The sequence below is a fragment of the Phacochoerus africanus genome, chromosome 16 (assembly GCF_016906955.1).
Source record: "Phacochoerus africanus isolate WHEZ1 chromosome 16, ROS_Pafr_v1, whole genome shotgun sequence".
Classification (NCBI taxonomy): Eukaryota; Metazoa; Chordata; class Mammalia; order Artiodactyla; family Suidae; genus Phacochoerus; species Phacochoerus africanus.
Window position 1 is genome coordinate 8,087,285 of NC_062559.1, and position 17,998 is coordinate 8,105,282.

General features: G+C 38.9%; 1 protein-coding gene across 1 annotated transcript; it reads right to left on the reverse strand.

Moving 5' to 3' along the window:
* Positions 1–9,340: 9,340 nt before the first annotated feature.
* LOC125117779 (putative inactive serine protease 58) lies at positions 9,341–17,637 on the reverse strand (the record flags this gene model as incomplete). Its single annotated transcript, XM_047763865.1, has 4 exons — positions 9,341–9,628; positions 10,010–10,146; positions 10,931–11,193; positions 17,480–17,637. Coding segments are annotated over 4 exons (708 nt in total), but the record flags the coding sequence as incomplete, so codon positions are not given.
* Positions 17,638–17,998: the final 361 nt, after the last annotated feature.

The window sequence follows — 17,998 nt, forward strand, 5'->3', positions numbered from 1 at the left end:
GGAAGGAAGAATATACACTGCAGAAAAGACAGTCCTTCAATAAGTGGTAGCAGGAACACTGGACTGCTACATGTAAAAAAATGAAGTTAGAACACTCTTTAATACCATACACAAAAATAAACTCAAATGGGTTAAAGACCTAAATATAAGACCAGATACTACAAAACTTTCAGAGGAAAACATAGGCAGAATACTCTCAGACATAAACTACAGCAACATATTCTTAGATCTACCTCCTAGAGTAATGAAAATAAAAACAAAAGTAAACAAATGGGACCAAATTAAAATTTTTTGCACACCAAAGGAAACCATAAACAAAAGGAAAAGAAAACTCACAGAATTGGAGGAAATATTTGCAAATGAAGTGACTGACAAGGGATTAATCTCCAAAATATACAAACAATTCATACAACTCAATACCAAGACAAACAAAACAACCTAATCAAAAAATGGTCATAAGATCTAAACAGACAATTCTCCCAAGAAGACATGCAGATGGACAAAAAGCACATGAAAAGATGCTCATCATTGCTAATTATTAGATAAATACAAATCAAAACTACTACAGGATACATCAGACCAGCCAGAATAGCCATCATCAAAAAGTCTACAAATAATAGATGCTAGAGAGTGTGGTGAAAAGGGAAACTTCTTACACCATTGGTGGGAAAGTAAATTGGTAACCACTGTCGAAAACAGTATGAAGGTTCCTCAAGAAACTAAAAATAGAATTATCATATGATCCAGCAATCCCACTACTGGGCATCTATATGGAGAAAACCATAATTCAAAAAGATACATGCACCCTAATGTTCACTGCAGTGCTATTTACAATAGCTAAGACATGGAAGCAACCTAAACGTCCATCAACAGAGGAATGGATAAAGATGTTGTATGTATAAATAATGGATTATTAGTCATAAAAAAGAACATAATAATGCCATTTGCAGTAATATGGATGGACCTAGAGATTATCATACATTTATTGTGATCTTACTATGTACTAGGTCCTCTTCAAAGAATTAGATACATATTAGGTCATTTATAATCTACTACTATTCTATGTGGTAGTAATAGCACTACCTCTATTTAACAGATAAGGAAAACTTTGTACACTGTTGGTAGGGATGTAAATTGGGGCAACCGTTGTGGGAAGTAATATGGAGATTCCTCAAAAAAACTAAGAATAGAGAGTTCCCGTTGTGGCTCAGTGGTTAACAAATCCAACTAGGAACCATGAGGTTGCAGGTTCGATCCCTGGCCTTGCTCAGTGAGTTAAGGATCCAGCTTTGCCGTGAGCTGTGATGTAGGTTGCAGACGCGGCTCGGATCCCGCGTGGCTGTGGCTCTGGCATAGGCTGGCGGCTACAGGTCCAATTTGACCCCCAGCCTGGGAACTTCCACATGCCATGGGAGTGGCTGAAGAAATGGCAAAAAGACAAAAAACAAAACAAAAAAAAACTAAGAACAGAACTACCAAATGATCCAGCATTTCTATTCCTGAGTATATATTTGAAGAAAATGAAAACACTAACTTAAAAAGATACATGCATCCCAGTGTTCACAAGAGCATTATTTACAATAGCCAAGACATGGAAGCAACCTAGGTGTCTATCAACAGATGAATGGATAAAGAATATGTCATACACACATACACACACACACAGGAATATTACTGAGCCATAAAAAAGAATGAAATTTTGCCATAAGATAAACAGAGAATAATAAATTTTCTGTTATCACATATGTATAATCAAAAAAGAAAAAGGAGTTCCCGTTGTGGCTCAGTGGTAACGAACCTGACCAGTATCCATAAGGATGCAAGTTCAATGCCTGGCCTTGTTCAGGGGGTTAAGGATCTGGCATTGCCATGAGCTGTGGTGCAAGTCACAGATGTGGCTTGGATCTGGTGTTGCTGTGGCTGAGGCATAAGCCAGCTCCAATTCTACCCCTATTCTGGGAACTTCATTTGCCATGGATATTATCCTTAAAAAAATAATAATAAAAAAAAGAAAACAAAAACTAGTAAATATAACAAAAGAGAAACAGACTCAAAGATATAGAGAATAAATTAGTGGTTACCAGTAGGGAGAGGGAAGAGGGAGGGGCAAGATAAGGGTAGGAGATTAAGAGGTATGAACTACTACATATAAAACAAATAAGCTACAATGACATATTATACAGCACAAGGAATATAGTCAATATTTTATAATAACTATAAATGGACCATAATCTTTAAAAATTGTAAATCAGGAATTCTCTCTGTGTCACAGTGGGTTAATAATCCGGTTTTGTCTCTGTGGAGGTACCCAAGCCCACGCAGTGAGTTAAGGATCCGGCCTTTCTGTAGCAATGGTGTAGGTTGCAGCTCCAGCTCAGACTCTATCCCTGGAGCAAGAACCTCCATATGACACGGGGGTGGCCAAAAAAGAAAAAAATATTATAAATCACTATGTTGTACACCTGAAACTTAAATATTATAAATCAGTTACATCTCAATTTAAAACAAACACTACAACCTGTCTTATATTATTCTGATAGCCCAAGTGAGGTTTGTTATTTTTTTTCTCAAAGAAACAATTACAAGAATTTTCCACTTTATAAAAGTTTGACCTTATAGGATTCTTTTCTTTTTTTTTTTTTAATGGCCATACCTGCTGCATAGGGAAGTTCCCAGGCCAGAGATTGTTGAATCTGGGCCAGGAGCTGAATCCAAGCCACAGCTGCAATCTGCACCACAGTTGCAGCAATGCTGGATCCTTTGACCCACTGCTCCGATCCAGAGATCAAACCTCCACTTCCACAGCAATCTGAGTCACTGCAGTTGGATTCTTAACCCACTGCACCACAGTGGAAATCTACCTTATGGGAGCCTTAAAGCCGATGATGTATTTGTTTTAAGAGAGACCAAAGACTCAGAGCTATAGAAATTTACAGATCTCGCTTTAGCAATTTAGCAAATAAAAACTCCTCTTTTACGCCTCAAGATGACCAATGGTATGATCTAGATGGGCTCCCACCCACCAAGTTACATTCCAAAGGCTACAAGTACTTTGTACCAACAACTGAAGTGTACTCAGAATTATGGGGCTGCCCTCCTCAACACCATGCTGAAGCCCACCCCTTCCTTATTTATTTATTTATTTCCACCCCTTATTTAAACTGGGAAAAGAGGATTCAACAGAGGCCGTTCTGCTGACAGCTCCATTTCCTGGACTCCACCAGTACACAAACAGGGCTACAGATCCCTAATCTTTTCAACAAAGCTCAGTGCTAGGCAAAGACCAAGGAAACTCATCTGTTGGGCACAGTTCTGCAAGTGGCATTAACGTTACCATGTATTTGAATATTTATCTATACTCTATTTCCAAAAGGAATATAAAGCTGCTTATAAGAACATACATAGAATAAGTGGGGACACAATATATAGGAAATAACGATGAAACCAGAAGCAGAACTTCAGTGAGCTGCAAACTCAGTTTGGAACTTTCTACCAGCCAACAAATGATCACTCTCTGTGATTCTCCGTGTTAAAAGGCAAAAGCAGATCTGTTGCTCTGAGACACAGCAATTCCTGGTACTGAGATCCAGGGAGATATTTTTCCCCTATAAATTTGTAGAGAGTAAGGATTTAGTGTATTATACAACTCAGAAAAAAAATAGATAAGGAAAATAAAGGTTATGTAACATATCCAAAATTGTCATTAGTTGTAAACAATAAAACCAGGATACAAATGCCAGCAGCCTGACTCCATAGCATGAGCCCTTATAGTGACGAGTATTACATCCCCCTTTTTTTTTTTTGAATGACAAAACAGAGGTTTAGGGTATAAATAATTTATCCCCAGACACACAGCTAATTAATAATGAGGCTTGTTGGTTTTTGAAACTAGATTTATCTGATTATACAGCTTCATATAAACTCATAACATCTACTATTTCCCTTACAAATGAACCTTCTCTCATGCTTAATAAACTTCAAAACATTTTAAGTGGCAGAGATCTATGCTTCTATTCAAGGAGACAAGACAGAGCTTAAGTGAAATGATAACCTAAAAGATATATGGGAGGAGTTCCCGTCGTGGCGCAGTGGTTAACGAATCCGACTAGGAACCATGAGGTTGCGGGTTCGGTCCCTGCCCTTGCTCAGTGGGTTAACGATCCGATCCGACGTTGCCGTGAGCTGTGGTGTAGGTTGCAGACGCGGCTCGGATCCCACATTGCTGTGGCTCTGGTGTAGGCCGGTGGCTACAGCTCCAATTCGACCCCTAGCCTGGGAACCTCCATATGCCGAGGGAGCGGCCCAAAGAAATAGCAAAAAGACAAAAAAAAAAAAAAGATATATGGGAGTTCCCGTCGTGGCACAGTGGAAACGAATCCGACTAGGAACGGTGAGATTTCAGGTTCACTCCCTGGCTTCACTCAGTGGGTTAAGGATCCAGTGTTGCTGTGAGCTGTGGTGTAGGCTGGCGGCTACAGCTCCGATTAGACCCCTAGCCTGGGAACCTCCATATGCCTCGGGTACAGCCCTAAAAAGACAAAAAAGATAAAAAATAAAATAAAATATATATGGATATTATAGATAACCTAAAAGCCTAAGAAACAAATTCTGATCTTCCCCTCATAATATTAATGCCATATCAAATTTGTGAGAAATGTTCCAGGGTTGTAAAGCATTAATTTCATCTCTAAATGAAAAAAGTATGCAAGAAAGTGTGAATTACTTGATGCATTAATGAATAGACTACATAAGACCCTTTGACATTTTCCTGGCCACTCAAGTCCTCTAGTAGCAAGTGTTGTGGGAAGGAGGCATGGGTGTAAAAAGAACATAACTGGAGACCTTTTTTTTTTGTCTTTTGTCCTTTTAGGGCCGAATCCACAGCATACGGAGGTTCCCAGGTTAGGGGACTAATCGGAGCTGTAGCTGCCAGCCCATACCACAGCCATAGCAATGCCAGATCTGAGCCACATCTGCGACCTACACCACAGCTGACGGCAACACCGAATCCTTAACCCACTGAGTGAGACCAGGAATCAAACCCACAACCTCATGGTTCCTAGTCTGATTCGTTTCTGCTGTGCCATGATAGGAACTCCCCCCGGAGACTGTTCTAACTGGTCTACATAAAGTGTGGTCGAAGAACCAGAGCTGGTCATTAAACTGTTTATTATTTTTCTGCGAAAAGAAAATGACAAACTGCAAAGTAAATACTTAGAAACATTTATGTCAGTCTGACTTGTGAGACCCAGATGCAAATCCAAGAGCTGAAGCTGACTGATTTTGAACAAGCTAATCTAGGAACTGTTGCCATTTTAGAATAAAGAGGGTCCTTTCCAAAACAGAAGCAAGGAACTGACACTATTTGAAAGTTACAAACCCAGTAACTTTCATATAGTGTAAGGGTGAAGCATAAGTGGATGTGAGGCAAGGAGAGACTGGAAGCAAAACTGTAGGAAGACATGAAAGACAAAACTACAGCTCAGAGCATCCCATGGTAGTTAGAATGCATGGCTCCCCTGGTCTCATTTCTCACTGTCAAGGTTCATGTCCCAGGATATAATTACTCAATTCACGATGGTACCATCTCTCCTTTGACAATCACTCAGGAAGCCCAAAAAGCAAGGTCTCCAAGTGTGCCTTTTCATACAAGTTTCAAGGTAGTGTGACAAACTGGCCTGGATAGGCTCAGCTAAAGGATATGGGAGCTATTTATGCTCAGAGTTCATGCGGCCTCCAACCAGCTTGGGAAGAGCCCAGGAAAGGTGGCAGCAGTATGATCCAAGAGGCAGGCAATGCCTGTGGTGGGGGGTGGAAGAGGCAGTTGAGAAAATGGGAAGAGTTGCAGTTTTGTGTCCATTTACATGACCCCACAGATACCCCATGAAAACAACACACACAGCACCTCACTCACACTGTCTCCCTTGATGCAGAGACAGAAGGGATGTTAAACACCGTCTCAAATGAGATGTTTTAATTGTAGCAACAGAAAGTCCAACTCAAACGGTCTTACATGTTGCAAGGAATTTAGTAGATGATAACTAAAAATAACTAGAGAGTAGACCTACACTCTGGCATGGTTTTATTAGACGTCAGGTACATTTCTGGGAAATTCTCTTGTTTTGACCTCTGTGGGTACACTTCATTGGTAGGCAGCTTCCCTGATGGGTGCAAGACGACAGCAGCAATTTTATTCTCATTCACATGTCACACTGCCCACGGCAATGTTTGGCAGAGCTCATTACAGTGTTATCTCCACACTGAACATAAGTAGAAGGCTTGATGTCTAACAGGACAAATTGTGTCACATATCTGCCCTGAGTCAGACACAGGGATCTCACTGAGAAGCCTCAGACAAGCAGGCCACACCCATAGAGGGTGACTGTGACATAACAGAGGAGAGGCAGAGCAGATGCTGGAAAGGCAATCCACGTCCACTACTGATATTATCAGGTTTAACTCTTTTGTTTTATATACAAAATCTAAAAACCAAAGCCCTGACGAGTTTTGAGGAGTCTCCACTGTGGCACAAGATCAGCCGCGTTGCTGCAGTGCCAGGACGCAGGTTCGACCCCTGGCCCAGCACAGTGTGTTTAAGGATCTGGCATTGCTACCGCTGTGGTGTAGGTCACAACTGCAGCTCAGATCCCATCTCTGGCCTGAGAACTCCATAGGCCAAAACAAAAAAATAAAAATAAAAAACCCCACTGATTTTCTAAATTTACATAATTTGTCAATTCTAGGCTAATAACTGAACCACAATCTACTGTATCTCAATCCCCTACATATTTCCAGAGAAGGGGATGGACTAGGGAAGAGAAGATGTGCTGTCAGAGCATGTAAGCAGCAGGCGAGTAGGTGGTGGTAAATGTGGTGAGATCAGAATCACTTACAAAGGGAAGCAACAGAAATGACCACGCATAATGAGATTTTTTTCAATGAACTCTTCAGGAAGCTGGAATGGGTCTGAGATGAATAAATAAAAGCAGAATAAGTTAGGGGTAAATAAAGCCAAATATTTAACATTTACACCTGAGTTGATGAACCCCCAAAAGGGGATCTCTCTCCTGAGCTGAAAGTCAGACATGGTTGAATCAGAAGGTTGGAGACAAGATGGGAACCAGAATGCAGAGGAGAACCAGCCAGCTGACAAAACGGGGCACGCCCTCAGGTTCCCATTGTTGTTGTGCTCTTCGCTTACCATGTTAAAATCTGTTCTTTCGGATCAGGGACCCATTTCAATGCCATGAACTTAAGCTAAAGAGAAGGGCATGGATATTAGCCCCAACCCAGTAAAGACAAAAAGAAACCAGGAAGGGAAAGCAACAGTCATGGGTGGGCATGTCAGGACAGGGAGGTGGATTGAAAACTGAGCACAGGCGACCCGAAGTTATTGGTAAACCAAGTTAAAATGCTGGATAGAAAAGAAAAGTTTTTGGAATCGACCAGCCCCAGGACTGGGGTTTTGAGGAACTTGACAAGACGATTAGAAAGGTATTCATATTCTCTGAAAATTAGTAGAGTGATTAACAGTCCATTCACAATCAGATAAACAGATGACAGACAGACAGATGACAGATAGATAGATAAGGGGGGATTATTTACCCTTTCTTTGTTATACTGGGGAGAGAAAGGAATTCACACCAGGAAAACTCAAATTCAGAAGATATAAAGTAAAAATGCCCAATAATCAAACTGGTGACCCCATCAACAAGAAAGACTTGTAATTAAAAGATTCAATCTAAAACAATCTAAAACAAGTACAGTGGAATGAAGATAGTGAGACCTCTAAGTATGAGGCCAGAAAAATGAGAACTGAACTATGAGTAGGTTGTTACAAACATCTTACCAATGAAAAGTTCAGGCTGCAACTACCTCTGCTGGCTGAGGACAACACACCATCAACACATGGTGTGAAGCTGGATAGTAACTCCAACAACTTGAAGTAGGAGTTAAGCAGGCAACAAAGGGTGAAACCGGAGGAAACCGACAATTACTGAGTGCCAGTTCCTGAACCCCAGCTATGCACACTGAGCACTGACATTACCCCTGATCACCATAACAGGCTTAAAAGGAACAATGGATTTTGATTATGTGAAGCTCTGTGAAAGCAGGTGATATATATCAATCGGATCGCAATTTGGTTTTTTTCCCTTTTTTTTTTTTCGGATAGCAATTTCAACAAAAGAATCCCAATGTTGCACTACAGTGGACAAAACAAAAAAATGTGTTTTACATTTAAGACATTGAAATTTCTTGAATGCTCAATATTTTATATGCAAATTAACAACAAGCTTTAGCTCAAAATCAGTTGACTCTATCATGGATTAATGAAACAGTGCATGCAGAACACATTTTTGGAATGACAGACAAGTGTCTTTTGGGTGTGCTGGAGGATGAAACCTGTGCTCATGAATACATGGATGGCCTAGAAAGTGAATTCACTCCAAAGCAAAATCCTCATGAACTCCACCATTTTTCTTTCTTTTCAAAGAAAGAATGCCTGATGCTAAGCAAATTAAAAAAGCAGTAAGCTGAAAGGAAAATGTGTTGGGAAAAAACTCATCTACCATTCATGAAATCCTTGATGTCTGTAATAGGCATCACAGCTGTAGCTCAAAATACATAAATCCTTACTCCAAAGTTACAATAAACTTGGGGTGGCCTCAGCAAACCTAAGCAAAATGTGATTCTATAGGACTTATAAGTAGCTAGTGGAAACATTAACTACAATCCCCAAAGATACTCTCTCTCTCTCTCACCCAGGAGACACCTGTTTATTAGAAGAATTGCTAAACCATCTAATTAATTTTCAGCCAATTACCGCTCAGCTATGTGCTCTGTGCTTGCCCCAACAGATTTCTGGTAGTTATTGCTCCTCATTTCTACTTGTCTTCTGTGTTCTTAGAATAAAACATGGAGTATCTGAGTTGGGAGAATCCAAAAAAGCTTCATGGGTAAATACCACTTGTTGAGACCAGCATTCATGTTTTCAACATTATAAACACTTATTCATGAGTTGGGAATAAGCAAAGAAGCAGTTAAAGAAACTAGAGCTGGAGTTCCTGTCACGGCTCAGTGGAAATGAACCCAACTAGGAACCATGAGGTTGCAAGTTTGATCTCTGACCTCACTCAGTGGGTTAAGGATCTGGCCTTGCCATGAGCTGTGGTGTAGGTCGCAGATGTGGCTCAAATCTGATGTTGCTGTGACTGTGGCGCAGGCCAGCAGCTATAGCTCCGATTGGACCTTTAGCCTGGGAACCTCTATATGCCACAGGTGCGGCCCTAAAAAGCAAAAAAAAAAAAAAAAGAAGAAGAAAAGAAAGAAGAAACCACAGAGCAATGCCAATATCCAGGAGTTGTCAATGATCTCTTTTGAAATTCCACTCCAGCCTAGATCCTGGGAAAACCCAGGACTGAGATACGGAATGTGGTTGCCACGATCAGTAAGGCTGTCAGTGGAGTTCTGTATCAGCTTATTTTGTAGAAATAATGTTCTTGATCCATGGAATGTAGCTGTAGATGTTGGTGAAGACAACAGTGTGATCTGTCAGAATACATCCGGTTCCCCAAGACACAATTCCTTGTAATTCACCATCACATGTGGCTGGTGCAGCTGTGACCACCTGCCAGACAGGGTAGAGGAGGGTCAGAACTTCCCTCCCACCTGGTCATTTTTCAACCCTTGAACATAAACAATAGCCATGTAAAAGGGCTCAGGATGTACTAGTGTGAAAGCTTCTTTCCAGTGCACTAACTACCCCTACTTCCCAGTCATTCCTAGACAGAAACTTCAAAACCGTAGCTGGGAGATAGTTTTACTTTCCTCAAAAATCTCTTTCTCTCATCTCTAACACAGGGTGGAGGACAGACAGCCATCCATCTTCAGCCCCTTACTCTCCGAGCTCTTAGTCTGACTGCAAAATTGTGAAGGATGAGAGGGAACAGAGACACAAAGAGAAAGAGCAGAGATTAAGCTTATGGGCAAATGAGATAAGAAAGGTTACCTGGCATTCATCTCTGTATCCTTTAGTATGTCCTATACAGAACATGTCTTCAAGAAACCTTTTCCCCAGTAATATTTTGCATCTTGAGTCAGTGTTGGTTTGAATCTTAATGCTATACAGGTTACCGACTGGATTTCCTGAGCACAAGAAATAAAGGATATTTTTATTCCTATATGTATTTTCATAAGGCCTCTTGTCTCCCTCTCCTTCAGGGCTTCTTTTCAGCTAGAATGGACTGCAGAGGAAGAATTTATGGAATATACCAAGGATTAAACACATCCTCATGCTCACATATCATCTTTGAAAGATGACCGGCATCAAGGACTGGTACCAACCAAGACCTTCCACACATCAAACAAGATCTGAATCCAAGCTCTGCCATCACCAAGGTTTATGACCTTGGACAATTAGGTAATCTGAGTCTTAGTTTCTTCCTTTATAAGATACAAATCCTAAGAAAACCTACTTATGTGATGTATGATGATGACAATAATATTTATAGGATACTTAGTGCCTGGGACATAATTAGTGTCCAACAAATGGTAGTTGTTATCATTATTGTTGTAATTGATAACCAAATCAATGTTAGGTGACAGGTAGGTAAGTAAAGGAAAAATATGATTTTTACCAATTTACCAATTAAGATTTAAAGAAGTTAAAATTTATCAATAACCCTATAATCAATGGCAGAACCAAACCTCAAACGTAAATCCATGAATCCCAGCCCTCTGCAGCAGGTGCCACTGTGATACATACATGTAACACTTTGACTTAGGATTTGATTCTGGAAGCCCCACTAACTCTACAGAGCTGATATATTGTTGCTCTATTTCTAGCTTGACACATGTGCTTAAAAATAAGTTCCAATACCTTCCCCTAATTCCTCAAAGATTCTGGAACACACTTCTTTTTGATACTTACCAGAAGATTCTTCATCTTTTAACCAGATGTAAATGAAGCAAACTATACTTTCATTTTTCTTGATATTGATAGTAGGCAACTGAAAAATGCTGTTGGAGAAGAAGGTGAGAGGTGCAGACAACTTAATCAGCATAAGATCATTTTTAGGAGAAGTGACAGTGAAATTTGGGTGAACAATGATCTTCTCATACGGCAGAATCTCCCCAATTAAGTTATGAAAATTGAAATTTCTGGCTCCGCCAGTGAAGATGACCTGAAGATCTCTGGAAAATGAAAGAGAGAAAAAAGATTGATACTATCAGATCACAAGGTTAATCGTGTGTGCGTGCACGCGCACACACACAAACACACACTTTCCTTCTGTAATAACCTATTTAACCTCCTCCTATAACCTATTTAATCTCTCTCCATTTGATCTTTATTCGTAGCTATCACATACGATCAAGTATGCTGTGCACTATACAAGTCAATGGGCTGTCATTCACCTAGACTATAATGTGAACGGTGCCTCCAGCAGTTAAGCAATGCAATAGCTTGGTCTCCAATCTGTGTATTTCCAGGGACAAGCTCCAATTCAAGACTGAGACACAATTGAAAGAAGTGTGCGAGCAGACAGTCAAGGCTTCTCTGAAACTAGTAGGTTCTGTGAGGAAGTCTCCTTTGGGAGTAAGGCAGGAAATGTGAGATAGCACAAATGAAATAAATAATGGCCTACAGTGCTGAAATATTTTACAGCTAGAGGACTCATCCAAATACACTACGCTCTACTCATCTTGATCAAAACTTTCCTGGATTAACAGGGTTTTCTGATGATTCTTTAGGAGAACAATAGTGAAAAATCCTGGAGGTTCTACTGAAATCTAGTTGAGATCCACTCACTAACAGGGCTGAAAACCCTAAATTCCTAACAGGAACCTCTCCTGAGGGCCCTGACCCTCCCACTCAGGGATCTCTCCAACCGCAACAGTGAAATGAGTACTACCTTGGTAATAAGCACCATTTGTTGTTGTTGTACTCCCAAATGCTAAATTTATTTTGTCTCCTAACAGCAGGACTATCTGTCTCTCAGTCTGTTCCTATCACTTTGTTGGGAGTTCATAAGATAAAGTCTAAAAGGACTAGAACAACAGCAAAAAAGAAAAAGACAAAGGACTAGAATAGGAATAGGCCTGCTAAGTCCATTTTTGAGCCAACCCCAAGGACTGACAAGTTCAGAAGATCTCATCAGAGCAGCATCTTTTAGACAAACTTTGCGTCGCTTTTACAAAACATTATATATTGTAAAGACTTTCCTTAGTCTTTTTTTTTTTTTTTAATCTTCCTAAGAATGGCCATACTTAGTTTCATCTACTTGGAGCAAAGATTTTTCCTGTGTTTATAGGTGGCGATGACTTGTCTTTGGCCAAGTAGTCCTTACTGGCTGTTGGAGTTCTATTGATCATCTAAGTCAGTTTGGTGCTCTGTACTAAATATGTGCTCCCTTCCTGTTAAAATTCATATGCTGTCTCTCTAATTGGCATGATTCCCCAAGGACAATGTGAAAGTACAATGGCCACTTTGAAGAACTTTTGATAAATGCAAGAATGTTAATTTAGATATACATGGAGGTATATCAGAGGTATCGTGGCTTAGAGGTAATGAACCTGACTAGTATCCATGAGGATGCAGGTTCGATCCCTGGCCTCACTCAGTGGGTTAAGGACTGAGCATTGCCATGAGCTGTGGCCCAGATCCCGTGTTGCTATGGCTGTGGCATAGGCCGGCAGCTGTAGCTCCAATTCCACCCCTAGCCTGGAAACTTCCATATGCCATGGATGTGGCCCTAAAAAGATACACACACAAAAAAGATACACACTAGAAAAAAAGAGAAGAAACCTTGATGATAAGATTATTTCTCCCCTGTGTGTCTAAATGAGAGATCATTTAATGACCTCCCCTCCTCCATTTCCATAGCTTGAGAATTAGTAAGTCCTTATGTTTTATATATACAACTTGATGAAGTTGTTAGGTCCACTACGTATTCTTTAAATCAGCTGTAGTAACTCTCTTGTGTGTCTCTGTCTATCATATTAGCTTTTTTCTAAGAGCACTCTCCTTTCACTCCGGCAGAAGGAAAGTCATTTGTGTTTACAGTGTTAATTTAATATCTAAAATTGGTCTCATCTTATATTTTCTTTTTTCCTTCCTCTATGTCTCTTTTACCCTTCTCCTCTGAAATGGTGGAGCTTACCATAAAAATATTTATAAGTAAATACAGAAATTTACTTATGTGGAAAAGAATTCATGATAAATAGATGATTCTTGGGCAAATTATGGTGAATGAATTTCAGATTAAAACAACTCTGTGGCATGCAAAACTCAACTATGGTGGAAAAATAACAGAAAGTTGCTTATGAGGAATATGGGTGAAAAGTAACTGAGAAAGGGCATAAGGAGAACATCAAGCTATTGCTTAACTTTACAATTTACTATATTAAATATCCATATTAAAATTTAGAAAGTAATAGCTAAAAGAATAGGAAAAAGAAAAAAAGAAGGAGAAATTAAATTGAAAAGTTAGGTAGGAATTCCCCTGTGACTCAGTAGGTTAAGGATCCAGCAATGCCACTGCTGTGGCTCAGATTGCTGCTGTGGTGCAGGTTCGATCCCTGACCTGGAACTTCTGCATGCCATGGGTGCAGGCCAAAAAAAAAAAAAAAAAAAAGGTTATCTAAAATACTAATCTAATAAAAGAGCAAAAACATTTTTTATTTTTTAGACAAACATTAAAAAAGAGTACAAATTCAAAATAGGCAGAAACAAACACAAATATAGCAACGATCAAAACAAATACAAATGGCCTAAACTCACCACTTAAAAGACAGAAATTATAATTTTGTATTTTTAAGTCCTGCTATATATAAATTAAGAGACATGCTTAAATCAAAAAGATACAGAAAGGTGGAAAATAAAGGGTATAAAAACGATATACCAGGACATGGAGTTACCGTCATGGCTCAGCAGTAACAAACCCGACTAGTATCCATGAGGATATGGGTCCCATCACTGGTCTCACTCAGTGGGTTAAGGATCTGGTGTTTCCATGAGCTGTGGTGTAGGTCACAGATGTGGCTTGGATCCTATGCTGCTGTGGTTATGGTGTAGGCTGCAGGTACAGCTCTGAATCAACCCCTAGCCTGGGAACTTACATATGCTGCAAAGTGATTCAGTTGTATATTCTTCTATATATATATTACATATATACACATATTTTATACACACACACATATATATTCTTTTTCAGATTCTTTTCCATTATAGGTTATTTCAAGCTATTGAATATAGTTCCCTGTGCTATACAGGAGGATCTTGTTGTTTATCTATTTTATATATAGTAGTGGGTATCTGTGAATCCCAAACTCTTAATTTATCCCTCCTTATCTCTTTCCCCTTTGGTAATCATAAGTTCGTTTTCTATGTCAGTAAGTCTATTTATGTTTCAGAAATAAGTTCATTTTTTTTCATATGTGATATCATATGATATTTGTCTTTCTCTGCCTGACTTACTTCACCTAGTGTGATAACCTCTAGGTCTATCCATGTTCCTGCAAATGACATTAGTTCATTCTTTTTCATGGCTGAGTGATATTTCATTGTACACATACACCACATCTTCTTTATCCATTCATCTATTGAGGGGCATTTGGGTTACTTCCATATCTTGGCTATTGCATATAGTGCTTCTATAAACATCAAGGTGCACGTATCTATTTGAATTAGCATTTTCATTTTTTTTCTGGATATGTATCTAGTAGTAGAATTGCTGGATCATATGATAGTTTTATTTTTAGTTTTTTGAGAAGCCTCCATAATGGTTTTCACACTGGATGCACCAGTGTACATTCCCAGAGTATAAGAATTCCCTTTTCTCCACATCCTCTCCAACATTTGTTATTTGTCAACTTTTTGATGATACCCTTTCAGACAGGTGTGAGGTGATATCTCATTGTAGTTCTGATTTGCATTTCTCTAATAATTAGCATGTGCCTATTATCCATCTGTATATCTTCTTTGGAAAAAAAGTCTATTCAGGTCTTCTGCCCATTTCTCTCTTTTTAGGGCTGCACCTGCAACATATGGAAGTTCCTGGGCTAGGGGTCAAATCAGAACTGCAGCTGCTGGCCTACACCACAGCCACAGCAACATGGGATCTGAGCTGTGTCTGGGATATACACCATAGCTCACAGTAACGCGGGATCCTTAACCCACTGAGCAAGGCCAGGGATTGAACCCACATCTTCATGGATACTAGCTGGGTTCTTAACCCTCTGAGCCATGACAGGAACATCCTTCTGCCCATTTTTTGATTGAGTTGTTTGGTACTGAGTTCAATAAGCTGTCTATTGGAGTTCCTGTTGTGGCGCAGCAGAAATGAATCTGACTAGGGACCATGAGGTTGCAGGTTTGATCCCTGGCCTCACTCAGTGGGTTAAGGATTTGGCGTTGCTGTGAGCTGTGGTGTAGGTGGCAGACATGGCTCGGATCTGGTGTTGCTATGGCTCTGGCGTAGGCCAGCAGCTACAGCTCTGTTTCAACCCCTAGTCTGGGAACCTCCACATGCCATGGGCACAGCCCTAAAAAGACAAAAAAAAAGCTGTCTACAATCATGTGGAAATTTTAAAAATTATTTAGAATTTAAGATAATGACCCAGATCAAAGATGGTAGATAGAAAACCCATAACAACATATACATGAATTACTAGAAATAGAAGAGAATATAGCAAAGCAAAAAGCTATCAGATCAATTTATGAATACCAATTACATTTCAATCATCAGTAATAAACAGAAAATATAATTTTATGCAAGTACTTCAATTAAAATATGATAGAAAAATACAAAGCACTTTAGGAATACATTTAATTAGATATGTGCAAGACATACATACAGATAATATATAAAACTCTTGAAATGCATCAAAAGGGAATAAATAAGTAGAAAGCCATCTCAGATCCATGGCTAGGCAAAATTAATAACAGAAAAAAATCAATACTTTCCAACTGATATAAAAAGTCAAAGCAATTCCAAAAAAATTCCAACAGAATTTTTCATAGATCTTGACAAGTTGATTTTTAAATAAAATTCTTGCAAACGAATTCCTAAGCATACCTGATGAAGAATAAGATGGCTGGCCTACCATATCAAACATCACAAATTATGATAAAGTCATATTATTAAGGCATTGTGGTCTATGATAAATGCACCAATGAAACAGCAGGGAGAGCCCTGACAGTTCCATGTATAAACAGAACATTGACAGATGACAGAGCAGGTGTTGCAGATCACTGGGGATAGGAGAGACCAAGCTTACCAAGCTAAAAAGGTGAAATTGGATTCCTACTTCACATCATTCATAAAAATCAATTCCAAATTATACAAAATTTTAAATATGAACATCAAAGCTTTAAAATATATATAAGTAAATGTAAAGGAATATCTCTCTGCTTTTGAGGTCATAAATGATATTTTCAACTAGGCACAATGCTCACTAACCACAAATAAAGACTAACTCAAGTTTTAAACTGAATTAGTTTGAAGAGCTCTTGTTCATCAAAAACCACCATAAAGAGAAGATCACGCTGATCAAGCCACAGAGTGGAAGAAGAAATAGTCAACATATAGAACTGACAAACGAGTACTATCTGCAGCATTTACAGAAGTCCTATGAAGAAATATTTTACAAATTGAATACACAAAATGTTCAAAAGACGTGAGTATTTCCAAAAAGAAACGTTACTGTCAGAAAGAGGAGGAAGAGGACAAATGGGTGGAGAGAGGGAATATGTTAATGATCGCTACTATTAAAGGCATAAAATTAAGACCATAATAAGATATTTCACACTTAATCAGTAAAAAAAATTAAAATCTCTGACAATACCCAACGTTGGAAAAACTCTGGAGGAAATGCAAAAAATGAACATATGCATGCACTAGGATGCAGCAAGTCCACCCCTAATTATATACTCTAATTATATACCATGAGGTATATTTATAGCTATAAACCAATATGAACATATACCAACACACATACCCACACACACACATATACAGAATATTTACCACAGATATATATATATATATATATATATATATATATATATACACATAAAAGAATACTTTCTAAGGTACACAGTACATTTACAATAATGCTGTTCAAAATAGCCAAAAACCAGAAATAACTCAAATGCATGTCAAGAAAAGAAAGAGCCAAATTGTGTGACATTCACTTTGAAATATTATACAGTCACAAACAATAAAAGTCACATTTAACAATTTTAGATGAATCTTAAAAAAACATTAAGAACAATTTGATGGTTTATCTTTAATCGTATACTTTTCCTTTTTTTGTACATGTTAAACATAAGGCTGTGTAGTTACGTGTTGAGTAGATAAGCTCCCTTTCACCATCACATCATCAGTACTTCCTGACCAGCACTGGTATTTTAGAATTTCCAGAGCGTTGACTCCCAGCCCTGAAGTCTTAACAGAGTGGATCATTCCCCATCACTTACGGTAAGAAGCAGTGTGCTGCTGTTATCACCCACTGAGGAGCAATCAGGGTCCCCGTACAGGGCTGGTAACTGGATTTCAGGTACAACACATAGTTAAAAAGATGTGGGTCTTCGTTGTATTCAGTAACAGATACAATAACACCTAGAACACACAGACAGGATAATCAAGAGATTAAAAGGAACTGTGGGTGGTTATGGAGATTTCAAGACACTAGTGCCAGATAATATCAATATTTACCAAATTAATCACTTAGCCTAACCTATGCTACTAAAGTCCCATACTGTACAAAAGCGACACTGAACACTTTAGGTACTTCGAGTTTTTAAAAATTTTCACAGGGGAAAAAATTGGGGGTGAATAAATTTTAGATTATTTTACCAAATAAGAACCTAACATTAGGAAACTTAAAGCCATACAACTAATGAATGATGGCTGGTGCAAGGATTCCAAATCCCATGTATGTACTTCTCCCCTACATGACCTCCCCACTTCTCCTCACCCTGTCTGCAGCTTTCCAG